Here is a 27224-nt window from a genome sequence, read left to right as displayed (position 1 = left end):
ATAATAAAGGAAGGACGGACTAAAAAGGCATAAAAAACGATAAATTGAAGCTTGCAGCTTCGTCTATTCTAGTAGTCTGATGAGTTGACATTTTCAATAAAGCTTCGAGTATGTTTTGGATTTTTTTTGGCATTATTTAAATTATTTCACATATCTTCTTTACATTGTAGGCTGAGTCTAAATATAGTCACATTATGAATTCTAAATCTGACCTTTCTCAATAACATCCAAGTTTTTTGGTTCCTTTCTCTTCAGATGATTTCTCACTTTCTTTATAATGTTTTGTCTAACTCGTCTATTCCCAAGTGTTACGTTTCGAATAGGCCATTTGGGATTTGATTTAGACGCATAACAGGCCTGACACTATTACCCAATTGGTCGTCTGAACATGATTGTCAACGAGTGCATGACATAACATGTGGTAATCGTACGCGACATGGATGTTGTCATACATAGTGGTAGCTATAATCCGAACCATTAAACCGTGAAAACGAATAAAACTAATCATGTATTAAAGAGAACTATGGACGAACACAGGAAAATGATTAATAGACACAACATAATTCACCCAAATAAAACTGATCGTGGAGACATGGGTACATAGAAGTACACCTAGGTACCTATCCCTATACAATACAATAATATACAGGAATGAAGCTTGTTTCACCTATACAAACCCACAAGAAGTTAGATAAACAAACAGGTAACCTAGGCAAGGTATAAAAAGATAAAAAAGCATTTGGCTCGCAGGTTCCTGACTTGTATTATGGTGGCTTAGGGTGTGGTATATTGTTGCTGAAACAGTTCTAGCCGCAAGCTAGCTAGCTTGTAGATAATATCTATAATATTTTTCTCATATACATTAACTTTATGTAATTGAATAGTGGTGTCTGTTCTTGCTACTGTGTTACATACTTTATGACCTCAAACAATCATATCCTCGGTTTTTTCCTGGGATACCTATTAAGTCTGTTGTTTATGAGAAGTACTCACTCAGAGCAGGCAGCTTTATGTTTTCCTCGGTAATAGATATATTGGTATCATCCACGTCACACCGAGATCAACCAAGGATAGCGTCTTTTTCTTCTGCCGATGCCGCCTGACAATCCGCAAGCCTATGAATATGATAGAGACGAACACTGTAGTCACGCGACTTTAGGTCTCCTAATAAATAATCTCAATATGTATTTCCTATTATTACTAAGAAAAATCCCGTACCTATTTTCCCCAATCTATGAGTAGGTAAATACAGACCAAAGCAGGGTATTGCCAAAATGAACAGCAAGAAATTGTCGCTAAATCACCATAAATAACATGAGCTCTTCAAATTTTGGGCAACATTGCATTCCATGTTATCAAAAAACAGACCGAATACCATCCATCGAAAACTTAAGTTACGCCTTCAATATTACCAAGACAGCATTATGCAACTTACACCGTAACATACAAGATTTGAAGATTCATCATCGGACCATAAAAAGGTGATGAAGATCACTCACTAATAAGACTGTTTCAAAGCTATGTAGAAAGAGTATCAAGACTATCAAGATTTTCTCTACAGCTAGGGACGATTTGCTATCTCTGTTATGGTTGGTATTGTCGTGGAAAATAATCCCGATGTTTGAAAATGATCAAAGTAAGTAAAAGGCTAAAATTATTGTCCTTAATCTATCAGAGTTGTGTAGCAATATGGATTATCATTTAGATAGAACTCAGTGATACATAAGTTCATACTATCATCAAACAATCTTTTATAAGTACGTACTTAATGGACAATCTTTCCCCTACCTACCTACCAAGTTTCATGGAAACATTTCTGGAAAAGCTCATCCATTATCTTTCGAAAAAACATCTTTTTCTGGAGCTTTGAAGACAGCCAAGTCTGGGCTCTACGGTTAAAGAAAATGACATATGAATACCATCCAGAAACTTCTGTTTTTATCATCAACCATCCACAATATTACCGAGGATGTTATCATACAGAAAGCATAGAGCGGAATGAACATGAACGTCATGAACTCACCACAACATATTGAACTGGTTGTACACATCTGAGGCATAACAAAAATCGAAAGTGAAAGTCAGATCTACGTCTCACGCATGCGCAGAGCGCTCTACAGATCATAATCATCAGCAAAAACCACCTTCTTAAGGGGAGAATAGAATAAATCCTTTTTTTCTTGATTTCTTAGAGGAATATTATGGTCTTGATTTAATTCTTTGTTTAGTTAGTTAATAAACCTAGATTTATTAACAAAAAATAAGTCGGTGGCAATGGCTAAATTTCATAAATTTTCAATTTTATTTTGTGTAGGTTTAATTTTCACGATAGGTAAGTCTTTTTTATAATTTTTATGCATGCTTTTTTAAAATTATTTACGTCATAGTTTAAATTTGTTTATTTTTTCCCGTATATTTTATCTTCTTAGATATTTGTTTATTGAATGTTTATCATCGAGAGACATAAACTCTTTTACGTAATTATTTTGTCTGAAGATGGTTCTGGTTTTTATAGCTTCTATTCAATTAGATGACAGATAGTTACAAGGATGATAAACTTATTGATAGGCCCAGACTAAATGTAATTTTTGATAAGTTCAAATAAATATGAACTTAATTTCAAATTATTTCATGTAGGTACTCAAATTTAGTTACTTTTATATGAACTGGTCCTATCTAAATCACAAGTAACCACCTACCTTGGTGGTGTAGTGGTCAAGGCGCTCGCTTGGTAAACAGGAGGGCGTGGGTTCAATCCCAGCCGAGGTATGGAATTTTATCCTCAATATAATTTGAGAATTTGACCACAATAATAGTAGTAGCCTACTGCTGGAGTAAAGGGACTTATCAGTCCTATGCGAGCAGTATAAATAAGCACTATTATTATTATTATATAGGTAGGTACCTACATAGGTATATCTTCTTTACATTGTAGGCTGAGTCTAAATATAGTCACATTATAAATTCTAAATCTGACCTTTCTCAATAACATCCAAGTTTTTTGGTTCCTTTCTCTTCAGATGATTTCTCACTTTCTTTATAATGTTTTGTCTAACTCGTCTATTCCCAAGTGTTACGTTTCGAATAGGCCATTTGGGATTTGATTTAGACGCATAACAGGCCTGACACTATTACCCAATTGGTCGTCTGAACATGATTGTCAACGAGTGCATGACATAACATGTGGTAATCGTACGCGACATGGATGTTGTCATACATAGTGGTAGCTATAATCCGAACCATTAAACCGTGAAAACGAATAAAACTAATCATGTATTAAAGAGAACTATGGACGAACACAGGAAAATGATTAAGAGACACAAACATAATTCACCCAAATAAAACTGATCGTGGAGACATAGGTACATAGAAGTACACCTAGGTACCTATACATGTAATAATATACAGGAATGAAGCTTATTTCACCTATACAAACCCACAAGAAGTTAGATAAACAAACAGGTAACCTAGGCAAGGTATAAAAAGATAAAAAAACATCTGGAGAAGAAGAAGAAGAAGTAAAAATGCTATTCGTAGTTTTTGCAACATGTTGCTAATAATATAATATGTGAGGATAACATGTACAACACTAGCAAAGTGTAGTCATGAACATGTGTGTCATTCACTAACATATTGTAGTACATCTTATGGGAATGGCATAAGAAGAAGAAGAAGAAGAAGAAGAAGAAGAAGAAGAAGAAGAAGAAGAAGAAGAAGAAGAAGAAGAAGAAGTAAGAATGCTATTCGTAGTTTTTGCAACATGTTGCTAATAATATATGTGAGGATAACATGTACAACACTAACAAAGTGTAGTCATGAACATGTGTGTCATTCACTAACATATTGTAGTACATCTTATAGGAATGGCATTGGCATAGGTCTGGTAATAAGATATACTGTCTCTGAAACATTTTCGGGTTCAAAGACAGTATATCTTATTGCCTATGACATTCGATGGAAAATTCTGGAAGCATCCAACACAAAAATGGATCTAGAAGCAACAACATAAAGATCATTCAAGATAGAGAACAATGATCAGTGTAGTGTAGTTTGAATTGATGACAGATTGAAGAATTATGATTTGATACCTATGATGAAGTTGAACATTAGGTATCTTCGAATGAAATACTTGTATACTTACTGTCTGATACAAATATGAAATGTTGTACAATACACTCACATATTACGAAAATGGATGTGTAATTGTGTAATATTACAATACAATCTACATAAATACATTTTACTTGTCATAACCAACAACATCGACTGATCTAGGGTTTTCAAAGGGATGCGACTTTCTTCTTGGAATGAATACATCATACATCATACAATCATACCTATACAAATATGAAATGTTGTACAATACACTCACATATTACGAAAATGGATGTGTAATTGTGTAATATTACAATACAATCTACATAAATATCTACATTTTACTTGTCATAACCAACAACATCGACTGATCTAGGAATCTAGGGTTTTCAAAGGGATGCGACTTTGTTCTTGGAATGAATACAGCATACATCATACATAAGATAGATAGAAGAAGAAGAAGGAATTCTATCTTGGAATTCTATCTACCTTTTTATACATCATAACTTCTTATTGGGTGTATTCCACAGATGACAACATCTGAGGATAACAAAACTGACAAAACAATAGGTAAAGCTGAGTCGGAGCTTAGGCAGGCTCAGAACTCAGAATTACAAGAAATATAGAGAAGGCTCTTTCTCGAGATTTATCTAAGTAGACAAACGCGGAGCTCCACTCCAACCTACACATTTGAACTTAACCAAAGTGTTATGAAATATTTCACCAAACTCCGAGCCCACTTTATCAAATTCTTTCAGTTCACTTTCTTTATGTCGCCCAGAGCAGTCCTATTAGAGAATACCATTACAATTTCTTGACCCCGCCGGGAATCGAACCCGGGTCTCCCGCGTGCAAGGCGAGCGCAGTGACCACTACGCCATGGGAGCTGACTCATTGATACAAATCACCAAAACGACATTGTACATCGTCGGACCTGATTTTACATGGGATCTCTGTTTGTAATTCCTTTTTGATTCTTTTCTTATGAATTTGGATAGAGCTTTGGAAGAGGCATGGACATGATTGGCTAGTAAACGGGTATACGCTCCGTGCATCCTTGACATTTTAAACTTTAAACTAGGTTTGAAGCAAGTTCGAGTGTTCTCTTTTTTTTCTTCTTCCAACTCATCTTTTCTTTATTTTCTCGGAGTTTTTTTTACAATAAAATTGTGCACAGTTGAAAGATTTTATTCAAGAAGGGACCTAAACCTGCTTTTCTTAATGCAGAATATTGCTTCATCAGTTCCGAAATGAAAATATATTGATATCGCCATTATTCATCAAGATCCACGAGTTTTTGTAATAGCATCCCAACATTTTTCAATGGAAATCAAAAACTCGGACGATGTTTTACCGAAAAAGTCAAATGGTGATTGTCAATGAACTCGAATTGTTGAGTGTTCTCTTTTCCCCGTGTTCTAGTTTCCTGATTTTGCAAATTGGGAGAATTGATATGATATCGAGGGCATTGATTGATGCTCCTCAAGTCTTTGATTTTCGTTCGGCCCTCTTGAATAAAACGCTCCAATATCCAAGGCAATGTCTGGAGGAAAACCCTAACCTGATGATGGTTAAGGGCAATAAATTACTCAGCATGTTACCTGCAGTCTGCAGACCATTGACATTGGGATTACATAACCTCTTGCTCAAGTTTAACATCTGGGAGGGAATGCCTGGGAGGTTGGAGTTTATAGCACCAGTGTACATGGATTGACATGGAATATTACGAGACCTTTTGGAAAATCATTAGGTAACCGAAGCAGGACAGTATGGAACAGAGTGGAATATCAGTTTTTTCCTCCAGGACGTTTGATAGAGGGATAGGTATGTAGTTAACAACGTCCCGAAATGGGAGACATTAGGATTATCTCCCGAAATCTCAAAGAGAGAAGGAAGAGATGATAGGAGAAAGCTAGCCGTTGGGAGAACTAACATTATCTCTTCAGTTTAGGTTAGTTAGGATAAAGTTCGCCCCAGCCGAGAATCGACACCGCGACCCTGCGCTTACAAGACATCAAGACACCTACCTTCCAAGGTAACTAGGCCTCCTACATAAAAAAAAAATGCTCAACTAACGCAATTTTCATCGTTGGAAATTTCACCCCCTGCCTCCTCTACATTATTTAAAAGCCATTTTGCAAGTATTCCAGACTAAAAGCCAGAGAAGTGATGTAAAAGTGTGTGAAAAAATGAGGAGATTTAGTTTTGTGTCTCTTGCCATAATGTCATGTATTGTCTTGGTTTTAGTGATGACGAAAAAGGTTAGGTAGGTCTGGAAAGGTTAGGCGTGGAAATGCAGGAAACGGCTTATGTAGATCTATCTTACTCAAACATGATGTTAAAATGCGAATAATACTACAGTAAAATATGTCCACATACTTAAGGTTTCAATAGCCTCAGGGTAGCTACAGCTAAATCAACTAAGTATAAGTAACCTTCGGAATATCGGTTCTGGCAGAAGTTCCCCAGCATTCGACCCTACAGTCAATTATCTTCTGGCAATGGTATGCTTTCCCTCCAGTGCCGTTATAAGCAGATAGCTGAATTCCGTCGCTTCGCTCCGGAATCCCGCTAGTTCATCCCGAGGCATGGCCAAACTTGTGGAAAAGGCATGGCCGAACTTGTAGTTATCAAACTAAAAACATAAACGAAACTCGAATATTAGGCGAGCGAGGAAAAGTTTTCTCTCCCGCAGTCCCTGCTTCCTGTGTATTTCTTATGGAGGTTTTAGCGATCGAAAATTGATCATATCTCAGGATCGGTTTAGATTTTCGTAAAATCCTTTCTTATTGCACACCTAGACCATAAAAGGAATATTCCTACCAAATTTCAGTTTTCTAGGTGTTGTGGTTCTCGAGCTAAAGCGATCAGTGTGTGAACTATGAAATGTGAACTGTGAAATGTGAATGAGTGAATGGATCTTGTTCTTATAATATAAGAAAGATTGAACAGTTTTAAGTCTGTTATAACCTCAGACGGTTACTCTTGGCAAGAAGGTGAGCATTGACCCAACTTAACCTAAGATAAATTAACCTCGGACAGCCTTAACTTAGTCTTGCCAATATTTATCGACAAAACTATACACAGCATGATTTGCAACGTAAAAGTAATTTGGTTTTAGTGATGACGAAAAAGGTTAGGTAGGTCTGGAAAGGTTAGGTGTGGAAATGCAGGAAACGGCTTACGTAGATCTATCTTAGTCAAACATGACGATTAAAATGCGAATAATACTGCAGTAATTGGTTTTAGTGATGACGAAAAAGGTTAGGTAGGTCTGGAAAGGTTAGGTGTGGAAATGCAGGAAACGGCTTACGTAGATCTATCTTATTCAAACATGATGATTAAAATGCGAATAATACTGGTAAAATATGTCCACATACTTAAGGTTCCAATAGCCTCAGGGTAGCTACAGCTAAATCAACTAAGTATAAGTAACCTTCGGAATATCGGTTCTGGCAGAAGTGCCCTAGCATTCGACCCTACAGTCAATTATCTTCTGGCAATGGTATGCTTTCCCTCCAGTGCCGTTATAAGCCATTGAACAGTTTTAAGTTATAACCTCAGACGGTTACTCTTGGCAAGAAGGTGAGCATTGACCCAACTTAAACTAAGATAAATTAACCTCGGAGAGCTTTAACTTAGTCTTGCCAATATTTATCGACAAAACTGTACACAGCATGATTTGCAACGTAAAAGTAAACTTTTTTAAATGTTTACTTCCTGAATACATTATCAAGCTATTATGCTTTATTGTTCTTCTGCTTAATTAAAAGTAAACTTTTTTAAATGTTTACTTCCTGAATACATTATCAAGCTATTATGCTTTATTGTTCTTCTGCTTAATAGTCTTGATATTATCCACAGAGCCAAGAAGAAGATTTACCATAATCCACAGTAATCCTGACACAATATAAGCACGTTCTGGAACCAATCAAAACTTTTACGAGCAATTTCTCGACGCTAATCTGTCACGACATGATGTTTTCAAACTTTGAATTTTGCCATTAGATTGTGAGGTAGACGACAGCGATTTTAACCCCGGGGCCATTCGGTGGATAACAGTCTATAAATCAAAGTCGACCAGATTCAAGGAAAACCACTTTCAATCTCTCAAGTCCACAATCAAAACTTTTACGAGCAATTTCTCGACGCTAATCTGTCACGACATGATGTTTTCAAACTTTGAATTTTGCCATTAGATTGTGAGATAGACGACAGCGATTTTAACCCCGGGGCCATTTGGTGGATAACAGTCTATAAATCAAAGTCGACCAGATTCAAGGAAAACCACTTTCAATCTCTCAAGTCCAAAATTGATTAACCCCGGGGCCATTCGGTGGATAACAGTCTATAAATCAAAGTCGACCAGATTCAAGGAAAACCACTTTCAATCTCTCAAGTCCAAATTGAAATGGTCTGCGGTTCTCGGAATTGACTTGATACATAAGTATCAGAAGTAGACAATTAGATAATGTTACAGACATGATCGTAAGATCCCAATGTTACGTAATCGATATGGTCTGCGGTTCTCGGAATTGACTTGATACATAAGTATCAGAAGTAGACAATTAGATAATGTTACAGACATGATCGTAAGATCTTTACATCCCAATGTTACGCAATCTGGCTAGTGGCTAATAGATGGTAGCCATAATTTGTAAGATATCCTGTAGATCTTCTAATGCTGAAGGCAATTCTAGTTCAATGTGTAAGAATACGTAGGATTCGTTGATCTCATGTTGCTTATACCAAACTAAACATGATATAAATAGAATACCAAGTCAATTATATCTGGCTAATAGATGGTAGCCATAATTTGTAAGATATCCTGTAGATCTTCTAATGCTGAAGGCAATTCTAGTTCAATGTGTAAGAATGCGTAGGATTCGTTGATCTCATGTTGCTTATACCAAACTAAACATGATATAAAAAGAATACCAAGTCAATTACTGTGCCATCCCAAGGTTGTGTACCCGAATGAAAATCGACTCAGAAACCAATTTCATTATTCCTTTTTACGATTTTCCTCTGGCAGTGTTAAGTGTGTATCTAAATTTCCTTTCAAGCACTACTTTGGGAGTTCAGAAATGTTGTCAGTTTCACATTTACCTCATTATTGTGTTTGCTAATATCTTTATCAACGTTTTTACGATCAATTACTCCTAAGTGGTTTAGGAAATTATTCGTTCCCTCAGGCAAAGTATTGCTTTTATTGCTCCATAAGTCTTCAACATGTTGTGTATAGCTGGCAACTAGTATGTATATTCTTATAACATTACTGTCAAAACCTTCCCGAGAGGCATTTGGCTCGCAGGTTCCTGACTTGTATTATGGTGGCTTAGGGTGTGGTATATTGTTGCTGAAACAGTTCTAGCCCTAAGCTAGCTTGTAGATAATATCTATATTTCTCTCATATACATTGACTTTATGTAATTGAATAGTGGTGTTTGTTCTTGCTACTGTGTTACATGCTTTATGACCTCAAACAATCATATCCTCGGTTTTTTCCTGGGATACCTATTAAGTCTGTTGTTTGTGAGAAGTACTCACTCAGAACAGGCAGCTTTATGTTTTCCTCGGTAATAGATACATTGGTATCATCCACATCACACCGAGATCAACCAAGGATAGCGTCTTTTTCTTCTGAGATTGCAACAGGTGGGGGTTCCTTCCTACTCTTAATGATACCTGCTCGGTGATTGACGTTATGCAGGTGTAATTATGGTCTGCAATGCCTGGGTAGGGCGACCGAGAAATAACTATCAACCCTATCACGTGATAGGAATCTACCGGTAACCACATTACGAGGGTTGGTAAATCAGACCAAAAGATGACGGTTGGTGAATTCATACAATTTGTAGGTAACCTCCTCATCCAGGATTTGAAAAGGTTGAACATTTTACAAAGAACGTTCTCACTACGGCCAACTTTGGAGTTTTCTGCGATTGCAACAGGTGGGGGTTCCTTCCTACTCTTAATGATACCTGCTCGGTGATTGACGTTATGCAGGTGTAATTATGGTCTGTAATTCCTGGGTAGGGGTAGGGCGACCGAGAAATAACTACCAACCCTATCACGTGGTAGGAGTCTACCGGTAACCACATTACGAGGGTTGATAAATCAGACCAAAAGATGACGGTTGGTGAATTCATACAATTTGTAGGTAACCTTCTCGTCCAGGATTTGAAAGGGTTGAACATTTTACAAATAACGTTCTCATTATGGACAACTTTGGAGGATTTAAGTTTTGTGTCAGGAAATCTGGATTTGATGTTGTCTACGCTATTTAAAACCTGCGTCTAAAATCTCATATTAAACGCTCTAAGAGTGTCCGAGCGTTCTCACATCTCAACACTTGAACATAATATTGTAGACTCAAGCAGTACCTAGAGCTTTTGCAAGATATTCAAAATTTCAGAGATCTTTTCGTATCTAAAGCTTAGGCACATGATATACGAGTAAGTACTACATGAATATACTGATGCTTAGTGTGAGGATTGAAGGATAAATGTTTGGCCAGCGGCCAAAACTTCGCATGCTAGGACTTCCACAACGGAAAATTTAAGAGACAGAAAAAGATTTTTATTAGCCTTTTGAGACAGGGCAGTAAATTTTCTCCTAGGAAGTGCGGAAAGCACGCCTCTTTTTCTGTCCACATAAAGTGCTTGTACGAACTTTGTCAGAGCGAAAAGCATAGGGATTTTCAAAGGTCACTTTGTCGCAATCAGGCTGGTGGCCCAGCCCATCTGTTCCGTTCTGGAGATAGTGTCACTGTATTGGGCCTTCACTTTATTTAACCTTTAGCTTTCAATATAGTAAATACCACTTATTGGTACTTGAAAGTTCGGAATTAAACCACTACTGTACGTTAAATGAACCGACGATTGTAGGACAAAAAATTTGATGTCAAACAAGTAGATTCTTTTAAGACAAAGCAGAATTTGAATACGTATTCTTTGAAAAGATTGGTGTTTCACCGCCCTTTTCACCTTTTTATATCGTAACAATGAAACATCAGATCTAAAGATGTGTTCACATAGTTGACGGCCGTCGATCGATGTAAATTTATGTCGACTATGGTCGACAATGTTTGGACACACCTTTACACACTTCTACGTCGGACGATGGTTCATTGGACTTTGGCGGGTTTGTGACGTAGGTGTCCACCTCGTTAGGTTAGTTCATGTGGCTCTGAATGATTTCTCAGCTACGCCACTAACTCCGTGACTGCATAACATTTATGGTTTTGACTTACGTCCACGAGAACAATATCGCCCTTTTCACCTTTTTATATCGTAACAATGAAACATCAGATCTAAAGATGTGTTCACATAGTTGACGGCCGTCGATCGATGTAAATCTATGTCGACTATGGTCGACAATGTTTGGACATACCTTTACACACTTCTACGTCGGACGATGCTTCATTTGACTTTGGCGGGTTTGTGACGTAGGTGTCCATCTCGTTAGGTTAGTTCGTGTGGCTCTGAATGATTTCTCAGCTACGCCACTAATGCCATGACTGCATAACATTTATGGTTTTGACTTACGTCCACAAGAACAATAATAACCGATAACCACTCCCTGATGGAAAGTAAAAGTTGCTGGGGAACTGGTTTGCCATATCTATAGCATGTATACCTACAGTATTATGACTGGAGATAGAGTGTGATATGGTTTCAATCTCCCGTCCCAACGTCCCATTTGAGTTGGTTCTGTGCAGTTAATCCTGCGTTACCGAGATTACCAGTGTTAGCATGTAAATTATGGAGAAACTGTCGATGAAATTATATAAAAAAAGGCATAAAAAACGATAAATTGAAGCTTGCAGCTTCGTCTATTCTAGTAGTCTGATGAGTTGACATTTTCAATAAAGCTTCGAGTATGTTTTGGAGGAAGTTTTGGATTTTTTTTGGCATTATTTAAATTATTTAACATACCTATCTTCTTTACATTGTAGGCTGAGTCTAAATATAGTCACATTATAACAAGAGAAAACTAACTTGGGATAAGAAAGTATCGAAACAAAGATAATTGGAAATAGATATACAAAACAATATTGTATATCTACAATGGTTATACATTTATCAAGTGCAATCTCATTATAAAACTTGTATCTTCACCCATTTAGTTGAATACCCCATTGTTTTAGGAAGCGAGGTAGAGCTCTTGGATAATTTATTCCATATTCTTGAAGATGACATTTTCAAATAGTCCAAGGTTGGTAATTAATGATATCGCCAGCAGATACAATGCACAATCATAGGTCATAGATTATGTATTTTGGGTCAGAGGATATGTTGACTGACATACTATGGTAGGAAGATCGCTTGTCTCAGTGCTTTCATTAGTTTCATTAAATTACTTTAAAAATCTTCCATGTCCTATGGAAATTCACAAAAGAAGTTTAACAAGACTTACCAGAAGCTAGGTTTCTATTGATTTACAATTAACTGTAATTAAACTCACATGAAGGGGTAAACGCTTCGATCTGCGAAACACTCCATCAGAAGACGTGATACTACCTGATCCAGTCGACCTAAAGTAATAGATTGAATCGCGATTGACATCTCACCAGCCTTAGTATATCAAACTTTCGACTTTCTCAACAGACATATTTTGAATTGAAAATGGGAAAATTTGAAGTAAAGGACAAGGCTCATCAAGTTGTTATTAAAGTCAAAAGTAATAAAAATATGCGATATGTTACTTGTAAACTTGTTTGAGAAGTTACCAAAAATAGGCAAGAAGGTTAGATATAGGTAAAATAAACAAGATATCTTCACAAAATGTTAACATCCTTCCTTGAGAAAACCCAAGTAAATGGTGATTCGATGACACACAATATTGGACCTTGTATGGTTATCGAGAAAAATAAATAACCACAAGAACTAAAGAATCGTCTATAAAAGCTAAGCGCCCCAGGAGATGTCGTCAGGTAAGAAATCTACTGTCTAATCTGTTCTAATTAAAGTTCTAAAGCAGGGTCTTCATGCCCATTTGTTTGTTATAATGTTTCTAATAAAGTTCTAAGCAGGGCCCCCACAATCCCACACGTGTGATTGAAATGTTGCAGAGTTTCAACCATTTTGTTTTAAAAATGGGTGAGTTTCAACCTCAAAAGAGTTGTTTTAAAAAATTGTGAGTTTCAATGCAATGGTACATAGGTTAATAGCGTAAATTTTCCTTGTTCTTTTGTAAAAGGAACCTACGGCAGAGTTTCAACCATTTTGTTTTAAAAATGGGTGAGTTTCAACCTCAAAAGAGTTGTTTTAAAAAATTGTGAGTTTCAATGCAATGGGTACTTAGGTTAATAGCGTAAATTTTCCTTGTTCTAACCTAACCTAACTACAAAATTTACAAATTTAAGTAAATCTAATCTACAATATTTTCATAATTTCTGTTTCAATTTCAGGAGTAAACCATGGCCCAATCACAGCAGGAGTTATTGGCGCTAGGAAGCCTCATTATGACATCTGGGGTAACACGGTGAACGTGGCATCCAGAATGGAGAGCACAGGAAGAGCTGGATTTATCCAGGTAAGATCTAAAGTGTGGTCAGGATGAATCAATATTTCATACTTTGAATCAGTATTTTAGCACTTTATACATAGGCATTCTTCGCCACTGATGCAATGGTACATAGGTTAATAGCGTAAATTTTCCTTGTTCTTTTGTAAAAGGAACCTACGAATTCCATAATTTCTAGACCCTGTAAGTTCTGTAGTAAAAGAAAACAAGTTTTCGCGTTCCAGGAATGGTATTGAATTGTTCAATTTAGGATTTTACCTGGAGTCCGGGTGTCTGTTTTGGAGCTCGCTTCAGTTGGGTTTTGAAGGATCTAATTGGAAGTTCGATCTTTAGTCACCAAGATATCCTTATCTATTGATCTCTTCCATACGTAGAGTAAATCTAACGAACAAAGCTACAGTAAAGCTACAGTTCCCTTTGACGTATTTTCCTTTAGTAGTACAGTGTCTGCAATATTGACGAACAAAGCTACCTAACCTAACCTAACCTAACCTAACCTACAAATTCCATAATTTCTAGACCCTGTAAATTCTGTAGTAAAAGAAAACAAGTTTTCGCGTTCCAGGAATTGTATTGAATTGTTCAATTTAGGATTTTACCTGGAGTCCGGGTGTCTGTTTTGGAGCTCGCTTCAGTTGGGTTTTGAGGGATCTAATTGGAAGTTCGATCTTTAGTCACCAAGATATCCTTATCTATTGATCTCTTCCATACGTAGAGTAAATCTAATCTACAATATTTTCATAATTTCTGTTTCAATTTCAGGAGTAAACCATGGCCCAATCACAGCAGGAGTTATTGGCGCTCGTAAGCCTCATTACGACATCTGGGGTAACACAGTGAATGTGGCATCCCGAATGGAGAGCACAGGAAGAGCTGGATTTATCCAGGTAAGATCTAAAGTGTAGTCAGGATGAATCAATATTTCATACTTTGAATCAGTATTTTAGCACTTTATACATAGGCATTCTTCGCCACTAACCGGGTTAGAGAAAGAACGCCAACTTGTCCTCTTCTTTCATCGGTTAGTTACTTCCCTGGTTAGAAAAAACCTTGGCTTCAATAAAACAGTTCAAACAATGTATTTCCTTATTTAATCACAATCATTCTCTATCCCAGGTAACCGAAGAGACCACACACATCCTGCAACATTTCGGCTACATCTTCGAGCAGCGCGGCCTCGTGTCCGTCAAGGGCAAAGGTCAACTCATGACCTACTACCTCCTGGGCAAGTCCACCACCGGTGCAAGAGACCACACACATCCTGCAACATTTCGGCTACATCTTCGAGCAGCGCGGCCTCGTGTCCGTCAAGGGCAAAGGTCAACTCATGACTTACTACCTCCTGGGCAAGTCCACCACCGGTGTCAATTACCCCAGCGGTCTACCACCGTTCGAGAACTCCGTCATGGAGCCTTTGAAAGAAGTGGACGAGGAAAAGGAGGAAGAGATCCACGAAGGGCAGGTCAACTTGGACATGGATGAGACAAACGAAACGGAGGGGCTGTTGAAGAAGGAGGATGTTCAAAATGGCGTTATTGTCAATCCGACCGTGCCCAGCGAAGAGCAGGAAAATCTGCTCTAACTGCAACGAACGAAGAAAACTTTGTGATAACTAGTTCAGTGAACTGTAGAACTCACGCGGAAAAAGAGCCATTACGGGGCCTTTGGTTACCCAAGAGGGCCAAATATGGTGAAGATATGTTCCAAATTTAATCAAATTCGTATCATCCGTTCTAGAGTTTAGGCATTTGGCTCGCAGGTTCCTGACTTGTATTATGGTGGCTTAGGGTGTGGTATATTGTTGCTGAAACAGTTCTAGCCGCAAGCTAGCTTGCTTGTAGATAATATCTATAATATTTTTCTCATATACATTAACTTTATGTAATTGAATAGTGGTGTTTGTTCTTGCTACTGTGTTACATACTTTATGACCTCAAACAATCATATCCTCGGTTTATTCCTGGGATACCTATTGAGTCTGTTGTTTGTGAGAAGTACTCACTCAGAGCAGGCAGCTTTATGTTTTCCTCGGTAATAGATATATTGGTATCATCCACGTCAGACCGAGATCAACCAAGGATAGCGTCTTTTTCTGCGATTTCAACAGGTGGGGGTTCCTTCCTACTCTTAATGATACCTGCTCGGTGATTGACGTTATGCAGGTGTAATTATGGTCTGCAATTCCTGGGTAGGGCGACCGAGAAATAACTACCAACCCTATCACGTGATAGGTGATAGGAATCTACCGGTAACCACATTACGAGGGTTGGTAAATCAGACCAAAAGATGACGGTTGGTGAATTCATACAATTTGTAGGTAACCTTCTCGTCCAGGATTTGAAAAGGTTGAACATTTTACAAAGAACGTTCTCACTACGGACAACTTTGGAGTTAAGTTTTATATCAGGAAATCTGGGTTTGATGTTGGATGTTGTCTACGCTATTTAAAACCTGCGTCTACAATCTCATATTAAACGCTAATAATGCTCTGAGACTGACCCCAAACAGTTTCCTAAAGCTCCGAGAGTGATCCTAAGAGTGTCCGAGCGTTCTCAAATATTTTGAATATAATATTGTAGACTCAAGCAGTAGAGCTTTTGCCAGATATTCAAAATTTCAGGGATCTTTTCGTATCTAAAGCATAGGCACATGATATATACAAGTAAGTACACATGAATATCGGAATATCAGGAAATCTGGGTTTGATGTTGGATGTTGTCTACGCTATTTAAAACCTGCGTCTACAATCTCATATTAAACGCTAATCATACTCGGAGACTGACCCCAAACAGTTTCCTGAAGCTCCGAGGGTGATCAAGAGTGTCCGAGCGTTCTCAAATATTTTGAATATAATATTTTAGACTCAAGCAGCAGAGCTTTTGCCAGATATTCAAAATTTCAGGGATCTTTTCGTATCTAAAGCATAGGCACATGATATACGAGTAAGTACACATGAATATACTGATGCTTAGTGTGAGGATTGAAGGATAAATGTTTGGCCAGCGGCCAAAACTTCGCATGCTAAGACTTCCACAGCGGAAAATTTAAGAGACAGAAAAAGATTTTTATTAGCCTTTTGAGACAGGGCAGTAAATTTTCTCCTAGGAAGTGCGGAAAGCACGCCTCTTTTTCTGTCCACATAAAGTGCTTGTACGAACTTTGTTAGAGCGAAAAGCATAGGGATTTTGAAAGGTCACTTTGTCACAATCAGGCCGGTGGCCCAGCCCATCTGTTCCGTTCTGGAGATAGTGTCACTGTATTGGGCCTTCAATTAGCCTTTTGAGACAGGGCAGTAAATTTTCTCCTAGGAAGTGCGGAAAGCACGCCTCTTTTTCTGTCCACATAAAGTGCTTGTACGGACTTTGTTAGAGCGAAAAGCATAGGGATTTTGAAAGGTCACTTTGTCACAATCAGGCTGGTGGCCCAGCCCATCTGTTCCGTTCTGGACTTTCTGGAGATAGTGTCACTGTAATGGGCCTTCACTTTAACCTTTAGCTTTCAATATAGTAAATACCACTTATTGGTACTTGAAAGTTCGGAATTTAACCAGTGGTTAAATACAGGAGTGGTTAATAACCACTAGTGTACGTTAAATGAACCGACCATTTTAGGACAAAAAAATTCATGTCAAACAAGTAGATTCTTTTAAGACAAAGCAGAATTTGAATATGTATTCTTTGAAAAGAGTGGTGTTTCACCGCCCTTTCTTTTCGTAGCAATGAAACCCTCACATATATGAGAACCCAGAAACAGAAACAAAGCACCCACCTTTTTATTTCGTAGCAATGAAACATCGGATCCACATAGTTGACGGCCGTCGATCGATGTAAATCTCTGTCGACTATGGTCGACAATGTTTGGACATACCTTTACACACTTCTACGTCGGACGATGCTTCATTGGACTTTGGCGGGTTTGTGACATAGGTGTCCATCTCGTTAGGTTAGTTCATGTGGCTCTGAATGATTTCTCAGCTACGCCACTAATTCCGTGACTGCATAACATTTATGGTTTTGACTTACGTCCACGAGAACAATCCGATAACCACTCCCTGATGGAAAGTAAAAGTTGCTGGGGAACTGGTTTGTCATAAGTATCTACATAACTATATATATAGCATGTATACAGTATTATGACTGGAGATAGAGTGTGATTTGGTTTCAATCTCCCGTCCCAGCGTCCCATTTGAGTTGGTTCTGTGCAGTTAATCCTGCGTTACCGAGATTACCAGTGTTAGCATGTAAATCATGGAGAAACTGTCGATGAAATTATATAACCTTGAATTGTTGGGAGGGGGTGCACTTTGGCACATTCTTGCACGAGGCAAAGTTAGAATTGATTCGTCATTGTCTAGATCTAAAGGTATGTTACCAAAGTTTTGAAACAGTGTTTAGAGAACGAGAATATTTAGCATAAATCTATCGCGATTGAGGTCAACCGACACATAAAAACGTTTGCAATATCTTCAACAGTTGTACGAGTGTTTACTTTGATTGTCTTGGAGATAAATTGAAAGAAGAAATGGAAAATAGATAGCAGTCGGGTGCAATTGAGAAAGAAAGGATCAAATGAAGCGAAACAAGAGAAAACTAAGTTGGGATAAGAAAGTATCTAAACAAAGATAATTGGAAATAGATATACAAAACAATATTGTATATCTACAATGTTTATACATTACAAGAGAAAACTAACTTGGGATAAGAAAGTATCGAAACAAAGATAATTGGAAATAGATATACAAAACAATATTGTATATCTACAATGTTTATACATTTTATCAAGTGCAATCTCATTATAAAACTTGTATCTTCAGTCTTCACCCATTTAGTTGAATACCCCATTGTTTTAGGAAGCGAGGTAGAGCTCTTGGATAATTTATTCCATATTCTTGAAATCTTGAAGATGACATTTTCAAATAGTCCAAGGTTGGTAATTAATGATCTCGCCAGCAGATACAATGCACAATCATAGGTCATAGCTTACGTATTTTGGGTCAGAGGATATGTTGACTGACATACTATGGTAGAAAGATCGCTTGTCTCAGTGCTTTCATGAGTTTCATTAAATTACTTTAAAAATCTTCCATGTCCTATGGAAATTAACAAAAGAAGTTTAACAAGACTTACCAGAAGCTAGGTTTCTATTGATTTACAATTAACTGTAATTAAACTCACATGAAGGGGTAAACGCTTCGATCTGCAAAACACTCCATCAGAAGACGTTATACTACCTGATCCAGTCGACCTAAAGTAATAGATTCAATCGCGATTGACATCTCACCAACCTTAGTATATATATCAAACTTTCTACTTTCGTCTTGTTTCAGGACATGCTGAACCGTTGAGAACGAAGAGACAAAATGAAGAAAACGGTGCCGCGTCCGGTGACGATGAGCCATCGGTTGAACAGTTATGTGAAGGAAGACCTCCTGAGGAGTACTTCAGACTGACCATCGAAGGAGACTGCAGAGATGTCGTCAGGTAAGAAATCTACTGTCTAATCTGTTCTAATTAAAGTTCTAAAGCAGGGTCTTCATGCCCATTTGTTTGTTATAATATTTCTAATAAAGTTCTAAGCAGGGCCCCCACAATCCCACACGTGTGATTGAAATGTCGGACGATACTAATGTTGAGCTACAATGGTTCCTAATTTTAGACGTGTTGGGAAGCTGTCGTAACATTTAGGAAACATTGTCGTACAACATTGTTTTTCGACATTTCCAACATAAATGTCGCCCTGCTTAACGTTTCTAGCGAAGAGTGGACCCTGCTAGTAAATACATGGTCCATTAGTTTGTTCTGAAAGCGGTTACCTATGTATTGTGAATCATCAGTGCCATTTATCTATCGACAAATTATCATGAGTTTCATATTGGGAAGTTTGAAAAATTATCTCCTTAGGTTCTCAAAATATCCAACATGTTAAAAATGTTAATTAAAAGTATGGTTTTGACTTTTATTTCCTTTAGTTTACCCAATCTACTTCTAGACCTACTTGGGGAGAATTTTTTGAATACCATGTGACAATGTGTTAATTATATTTTTGATGAAATGTCTACCATTATGAAACCCTCTAGGTGTGACCAAGCCGGAGAAAACGGCATCACTCGTTTAGCTGGAGTGAGATGCCCGAACGGATTAGCTTTTGATATAGATCGTCAAACTTGCGATTGGAAAACTAACGTTAAAAACTGTGATTTGTTGGAAAGTAAGTTTGGATGAAATCTCTGTTTATCCTAATGAATGATGTATGCAAGAGAAATGTCCATTTGGTTGACATCTGAAATGATTTGAAAGAAATCTCTACGATGGTTGTCAAAAAGAAACCATTGCCATTTCTTATTTATTTTCATTATCATAAATCCAATAAGTATTATGCTCATTTCATTTAAGATGTTGACCAAAAGCTGCACTCTCTATGTTTTTGAATGTTTTGTTACCATTAACATTTTCCTTTGTCTTTTCTCTACTAATGTTTTGGTTTCTTCTTCTTCTTCCAAATCTGTCCCAACCTTTAATATGTTCTTCCCAATTCGACAATGTTTACATCTAGGTGTACAAAGTCAGGTTTAAAACAAATTAGCTGTCCATCCGGTCTGGCTTTTGATGTTGACAAGCAAACCTGTGACTGGAAAGCTAAAGTGACCAATTGTAACCAACTCGACAGTAAGTGTCCCCGAATGTAGCATTACCTGAAACATGCCGTCTGCAACAAAACCAAAACAGAATTGGTTCAGTGTGTTTTGGACGCTCGATTTTTTTCGTACTTTACTTTCTGGTTTTGTAATGTTCGTAGAGTAGTTGTAGATTTGTAGACACCAGTAGTTTGTAAACCAAGTAGTATTTGGAATAGTAGTTAATAATACAAAAGTATCACAACTTCCTCAATTGAAAAAGTAATTGCTCTTAAAATACATTACATTTTTTGTCCGATCTCAAGGACATGGTACATGGTTGACATTTTTTACAAAAGGTAGTTGAATAACTTCTACTTATCACCTTGAAATAAGCTCTATCTAATGTAATAATGTTGGAATTTATCTTAGTTCAAACGGGTTTCTAACTAAAAAAAATGAAGTAGACAAAGATATAACGATTTAAAATGTCGTCAATCGGTTGATCCAGATTCTAAACGTCTCTATCAGGTTTGTAGTTCAAATGCTGTTCCTAGGTGTAACAGTTTGGTGAAGGTGAACCAGTTTTGAATTCGGTGTCTAGCTGTCTTGAATGTGCTGAATTTTTGCACTAAGTAGGTACCCTACTAAGCCGTGAGCCTATACGTACTCATACTCGTATGTCTGGGTGATAGTCTTTATTGTTAACTGAAAAATACTGGTAGGATACTTTTGCATGATCAATATTAAACAAAGAGTTCTATTTTTTTTTTTTTTCCAAGGAGGAACATTTCAAAATTTTAACTTTTTCGCTTTCTATCCCAAACAGGTGGGTATCTAACGAACCAATTAGGTAATAACATACCTTAATTGCATGCCATATTTTTTGTTGCTTTGTTGAACTTTGCATGACGTGCTGAAATCAATGTGGTCATTTTCGGGTTCAAAGACAGTATATCTTATTGCCTATGACATTCGATGGAAAATTCTGGAAGCATCCAACACAAAAATGGATCTAGAGGCAACAACATAAAGATCATTCAAGATAGAGACCAATGATCTACGTAGTGTAGTTAGAATTGATGACAGATTGAAGAAATATCATTTGATACCTATGATGAAGTTGAACATTAGGTATCTACGAATGAAATACTTGTATACTTACTGTCTGATACAAATATGAAATGTTGTACAATACACTCACATATTACGAAAATGGATGCGTAATTGTGTAATATTACAATACAATCTACATAAATACATTTTACTTGTCATATCCAATAACATTGACTGATCTAGGGTTTTCAAAGGGATGCGGCTTTCTTCTTGGAATGAATACAGCATACATCATACATCATACAATCATACCTATTTATACATCATAACTTCTTATTGGGTGCATTCCACAGATGACAACATCTGAGGATAACAAAACAATAGGTAAAGCTGAGTCGGAGCTTAGCCAGACTCAGAACTCTCAGAAGTACATGAAATATACAGAAGGCTCTTTCTCGAGATTTACCTAAGTAGACAAACGCGGAAGAAAGATTGAAAGACAAGAGAATGGGGGGAAAAAAAAAAACAAAAAAAAGCAAACAGACGCCTTCTCCATTACAATTTTCTCCACGCCGCATCAAAAAGGATGAAATATTCATGAGTAGTCAGTACACGCTTTTGTTCTACTTTTCAGTCTATGTGTTTCACTTATACCTAAAGAAGAATAAAATGTACATCATTTCGTCCTTATCTCTTCAAATGAAAGTGTTTCCTTGTCGAATCATTTCCGAGAAGACTGCGAAAGAAATGTCTCTAGTAATCAAATCTACTGTTTGTACCAACAGACATATTTTGAATTGAAAATGGGAAAATTTGAAGTAAAGGACAAGGCTCATCAAGTTGTTAAAGTCAAAAGTAATAAAATTATGCGATATGTTGTTACTTGTAAACTTGTTTGAGAAGTTACCAAAAATAGGCAAAAAGGTTAGATATACATAAATGTAGGTAATATTAACAAGATATCTTCACAAAATGTTTAGGATGAAATATTCATGAGTAGTCAGTACACGCTTTTGTTCTACTTTTCAGTCTATGTGTTTCACTTATACCTAAAGAAGAATAAAATATACATCATTTCGTCCTTATCTCTTCAAATGAAAGTGTTTCCTTATCGAATCATTTCCGAGAAGACTGCGAAAGAAATGTCTCTAGTAATCAAATCTACTGTTTGTACCAACAGACATATTTTGAATTGAAAATGGGAAAATTTGAAGTAAAGGACAAGGCTCATCAAGTTGTTATTAAAGTCAAAAGTAATAAAATTATGCGATATGTTACTTGTAAACTTGTTTGAGAAGTTACCAAAAATAGGCAAGAAGGTTAGATATATATAAATGTAGGTAATATTAACAAGATATCTTCACAAAATATTTACATCCTTCCTTGAGAAAACCAAAGTAAATGGTGATTCGATGACACACAATATTGGACCTTGTATGGTTATCGAGAAAAATAAATAACCACAAGAACCAAAGAATCGTCTATAAAAGCTAAGCGCCCCAGGTATATAGGCTTTACTGTAGGTTTAAGTAGGTGTTAACCAGAACTAAACTTTTTATACAAGATCTAACCTTGAATTGTTGGGAGGGGGTGCACTTTGGCACATTCTTGCACGAGGCAAAGTTAGAATTGATTCGTCATTGTCTAGATCTAAAGGTTTGTTACCAAAGTTTTGCAACAGCTTTGTGTTTAGAGAACGAGAATATTTAGCATAAATCTATCGCGATTGAGGTCAACCAACACATAAAAATATCAATGTGGTTTTTTTTAAACTGTTTTGATGTTGTTTGGACAACTCTACAAGTAGTGTATTTATTGCATTACTTACGTTTGCGTTACTCTTGGGCACACAGGTTCATGTTGAAATCATTGTTGACTTCTGCCATGAGCATGCTTAGATAGGTACAATTTATAATATTAATGTCAATATGCCTGTATACGAGTAGACTTAGACGACCTGGGCTTTAGTTTGTTATGGGGTAATCAAGATTATTTACCTATGTATTTACTATTTAGATATTTAAGTATGGGTGACCATCTGGGGAATCCGCGTGCTGCTGGGTTTCCGGCTCCAATCAGGCTGGGTAAGGTTAAACTGAGGAGGCGGGTAGCTTATCGCCGAATGGTGGGTAAAATCCCCGTCACAAGAGGACCGATGTTGTTAAAATGTACTTCTTTGACAAACGGCACTGTCAACAATCTTGCAGACATTTTCATATGGCAAAGGACTTTTCCAAAATTTGGAACTTTTGTTTAAAATGACCGTTTTTTGGGGATGATTATGACAAGATATTATCCCAAAGAGATCTTTTTAAGTAATATCAAACAAAACCTACAATTAATCACCTCAAACTCTAACCAATGAATACTTCATTTGCAGGACCTCGCAAAGTATTGCCCATCCTGAAAACCGACGAGCCAGTGTGTCCCGAAGGTAAACTGTCTTGCGGTAATGGAGAGTGTATAGACAAGACTCTGTTCTGTGACGACAAGCCCGACTGTAAGGACGAATCCGACGAGAACGCTTGTTCTGTGGAGCAAGACCCAAACAGAGCCCCAGACTGTGATCCGACCCAATGTGCTCTGCCCGATTGTTTCTGCTCTGCTGACGGAACCCGCATTCCCGGCGGCATTGAACCCAACCAGGTTTGTGGACTTTGTGTTATTCACGATGATTGATATTGATGTCAGGAAAAGTAGAATAACTTGTGAATCTCGAATATCTTCATTGTTAAAGAAATTGCTAAAAAATATCTACTTTTGTCGTAAAGCTTGATGAAAGAGATCAACGTTTCAAATTCTCAGTTCTAATAAATTCTACTGTACTTCTTATCTCCAGGTACCACAAATGATCACCATCACATTCAATGGAGCCGTGAACGTTGACAACTCTGACCTGTATGACGAAATCTTCAATGGTAACCGTCAGAACCCCAACGGTTGTCAAATCAAAGGAACCTTCTTCGTGTCCCACAAGTACACTAACTACGCTTCAGTCCAGGAACTGCACCGCAAAGGCCACGAAATCTCCGTCTTTTCTCTGACTCACAAGGATGATCCTAAATACTGGTCCGGTGGTAGTTATGATGACTGGCTCGCTGAGATGGCTGGTGGACGTCTCATCATTGAACGTTTCGCCAACATTTCCGACGGTTCCGTTATCGGAGTCAGAGCACCCTACCTGAGAGTTGGAGGCAACAAGCAGTTCTCCATGATGACTGATCAGTTCTTCGTGTACGATGCCTCCATCACTGCCTCCCTGGGTAGAGTTCCTATCTGGCCATACACACTCTACTTCAGAATGCCTCACAAGTGTAACGGAAACGCTCACAATTGTCCAAGTAAGAGTCACCCCACGTGGGAAATGGTCATGAACGAATTGGACAGAAGAGATGATCCCACGTTCGACGAGTCTCTGCCAGGTTGTCACATGGTTGACTCTTGTTCCAACATCCAGACTGGTGAACAATTTGGCAGACTCCTGAGACACAACTTCAACAGACATTTCAGTACCAACAGAGCCCCACTTGGTCTTCACTTCCACGCTTCCTGGTTGAAGAGCAAGAAAGAGTTCAAGGATGAGCTGATCAAGTTCATTGAAGAGATGTTGGACAGAAACGATGTCTACTTCGTCACCATGTTGCAGGTGAGATTTAGGACAAATCTTAGTTCTCTGACTGTCCCATTGAATTTATAAAAAATTGGATTAACGAATATCTCCATTAAAATATCTCAGTTATTGCATAACTGATACTTTCAACGCTACACTTAAAAAGATCGTAATTTTCTCTGGTAATAAAATTTATAATACCTAGAAGCTATTACTAACTTGCACCTTTCTTTATTTTCGGGAAAAAGCTTTGGGGAGTATAATAAAATTATGTCCCTTAACAGATAATTTATAATGTTGTTATTTCTTAAAAGCTCCGCATAAGTCCCTTTCATTATCAGAGAGTATAAATTACATCCTTATCCCTTGGGGTCATGATAATTATTTTGACAAAGCACTCATTATCTTGAGTTACGTTCTTCGCAGGACCGTATTTTATAGCTTGATTCATTTATAACTTTTAGAAGTAGTCTAGGAACACTAGTACAACCCTTTGTCCTCTAGTTTACCTAATAGGTCGTGTCCGTCCTTTCGTCGTAATTTCAGGTCATCCAATGGATGCAGAACCCAACCGAGCTGACCTCCCTGAGAGACTTCCAAGAGTGGAAGGAGAAGTGTGACGTCAAGGGACAACCCTACTGTTCCCTACCCAATGCTTGTCCTCTGACCACCCGGGAGCTGCCAGGAGAGACCATCCGTCTCTTCACCTGTATGGAGTGTCCCAACAACTACCCCTGGATCTTGGATCCTACTGGTGATGGTTTCTCCGCCAAGAGAAAGTAGTCGTAGAAGCTGTGTGATATGAGAGGGATTGTCAACGATATTTGACAGTTGAAATGAGAGAGCAACCACGACAATAAGTACATAGACCTGTATAGAAAGTAGAGTACAGTAATAGGCCTTAGTTCTAAGTGTATGATCTCGATTGTTATTGGTTCTTCAGGAGTGTCGTTGGCAATAATGTAAAGCGGCACTTCTATCTTAGCCAATGGTTAATTACATCCAAGTGACCAAGGAAAAGTAAGAATTAGGTATATCTGTTATAAAAAGATCGTCCAAAGGGAAAATATTCTATGCAAAGTAGCTCTGTAAGAGCAAGTTTTCATGTCCCTTACTTGCCATCTCATTCTATGATAACAAAATGATAAGTAAGAGAATTTTATGGATTTATGGCGTATCCGCATACAGAAATATGAAAACTTACACTGGAAATACGTGAAGAGTTGATATTAATTCTAAAGTTACAAAGGTATCAAAAAGAAATCTTCGTTCTTTTTTCGTAGTCCTTATTTTTGTTTTCAAAAAGTACCTAAAAATTTGTATAAAATTATTTGTAAAAAGATTGAATAAATTTTATTTATAAATTTTTATATTTTGTTCCATTTGATTTATTAAATTCAACGTTAGTTAGGCTAGGCACTAGCGTGCCTTCTAGAGAGCTAGTTTCAGTGGTATTTTGAAATTTGACATTTCGAATTTCGATAGAACATAAGCAACCACTTGAATTATATCCATGAGGTTGAGTGTACCCGGAAATAGGCATGCCAAGACCGTTACATCCCCAGATGGTACTACAGACGTCATTGCTCAATTTACCTTCAAAGCTAAATGTCTTTCTCAGCAGATTTTCAAGAAGACGGACTTTAACTGCAATAAAGTTCAAGTAAGGGATTCAAAAACATTAATACATGATGTATGACTTAAAATTTTGATTCTATAATTTCAGTAAAATACTACTTTATAATTCTATGGGTCTAAAATGGATAGTAAATCTCTAACTTTGTTCAAATATGTACAGAATAATTAGATATAATAATGTACAGATAATTTAAAATATTTTTTACACGTTAAAGATTTACTATGAGTTATGTTAGGGTTTAGGGTTAGGCAAAATAGGTAACTAACTAAATTTAAGGGGTTATCAAATCTAATTGTTGAATACTTTAAGTATGATCTAACTAAGTAATCTAAGTATGTAAAATATTTTTATTCACTGTACAATTTGGTGATTGTTTTTAAATAGCTAAAAGTAAAGAAATCGTACTTAATTGTAATTAATTAATGGGTAAATATTAATTTATTATCACACACGCAATTAAAGTAAATAAGTAAAAAATAAACTTAGGTAGGTAATTAGAAGAGATATGATGGATATTTTGATGTCTCTACAAAAGAAACTCACTTCCACTTTGTGATCCAATATCCAATTTTTACTTTCTTCTTCTGATTTCTTTAGATTGACAGATTGTTATTCTGACTTTTTCTATCTTTTCCCTCCTAATCCTTTCTCTGTTAATACCTCCAATCGTTGTCTAATGG

At 37.1% G+C, this 27224-nt stretch overlaps 2 protein-coding genes across 4 annotated transcripts; both read left to right on the top strand.

The window, feature by feature from the left end:
* The first annotated feature begins 2182 nt into the window (after positions 1-2182).
* On the top strand, positions 2183-26200 carry LOC103514896. Of its 2 annotated transcripts, none has more exons than XM_008479812.2 (6): positions 2183-2332; positions 18953-19106; positions 20179-20291; positions 23676-23941; positions 24135-24941; positions 25452-26200. In XM_008479812.2, exons 1-6 carry the CDS (start codon positions 2275-2277, stop codon positions 25686-25688), a joined length of 1635 nt encoding a protein of 544 aa, XP_008478034.1. In that variant the 5' UTR covers positions 2183-2274; the 3' UTR covers positions 25689-26200. The 2 variants fall into 2 exon arrangements, with proteins under 2 accessions (XP_008478034.1, XP_008478033.1); XM_008479811.3 differs by lacking the exon at positions 20179-20291 and adding an exon at positions 19703-19833.
* On the top strand, positions 13172-15334 carry LOC108253090 (adenylate cyclase type 3-like). Of its 2 annotated transcripts, none has more exons than XM_017446410.2 (4): positions 13172-13199; positions 14389-14513; positions 14743-14824; positions 14946-15334. In XM_017446410.2, exons 1-4 carry the CDS (start codon positions 13196-13198, stop codon positions 15206-15208), a joined length of 474 nt encoding a protein of 157 aa, XP_017301899.1. In that variant the 5' UTR covers positions 13172-13195; the 3' UTR covers positions 15209-15334. The 2 variants fall into 2 exon arrangements, with proteins under 2 accessions (XP_017301899.1, XP_017301900.1); XM_017446411.2 differs by lacking the exon at positions 14389-14513 and adding an exon at positions 13511-13635 and having other exon boundaries at positions 13174-13199.
* Positions 26201-27224: the final 1024 nt, after the last annotated feature.

Source organism: Diaphorina citri, unplaced genomic scaffold, assembly GCF_000475195.1.
Source record: "Diaphorina citri unplaced genomic scaffold, Diaci psyllid genome assembly version 1.1 scaffold1242, whole genome shotgun sequence".
Classification (NCBI taxonomy): Eukaryota; Metazoa; Arthropoda; class Insecta; order Hemiptera; family Psyllidae; genus Diaphorina; species Diaphorina citri.
Note: the sequence above shows the minus strand (reverse complement) of the source record. Positions and strands in the feature narration are given on the sequence as shown.

What these genes read in the sequence shown, in the direction of transcription:
- LOC103514896 (XM_008479811.3), top strand. Translation starts at nt 2,275, where the DNA reads ATGGCTAAATTTCATAAATTTTCAATTTTATTTTGTGTAGGTTTAATT. An exon ending in AGGTTTAATTTTCACGATAG is followed by an intron (nt 2,333 to 18,952) that starts GTAAGTCTTTTT and finishes GTCTTGTTTCAG; the next exon opens with GACATGCTGAACCGTTGAGA. An exon ending in GACTGCAGAGATGTCGTCAG is followed by an intron (nt 19,107 to 19,702) that starts GTAAGAAATCTA and finishes GAAACCCTCTAG; the next exon opens with GTGTGACCAAGCCGGAGAAA.
- LOC108253090 (XM_017446410.2), top strand. An exon ending in GAAGAGCTGGATTTATCCAG is followed by an intron (nt 14,514 to 14,742) that starts GTAAGATCTAAA and finishes TCTCTATCCCAG; the next exon opens with GTAACCGAAGAGACCACACA. An exon ending in CGTGTCCGTCAAGGGCAAAG is followed by an intron (nt 14,825 to 14,945) that starts GTCAACTCATGA and finishes TCAAGGGCAAAG; the next exon opens with GTCAACTCATGACTTACTAC.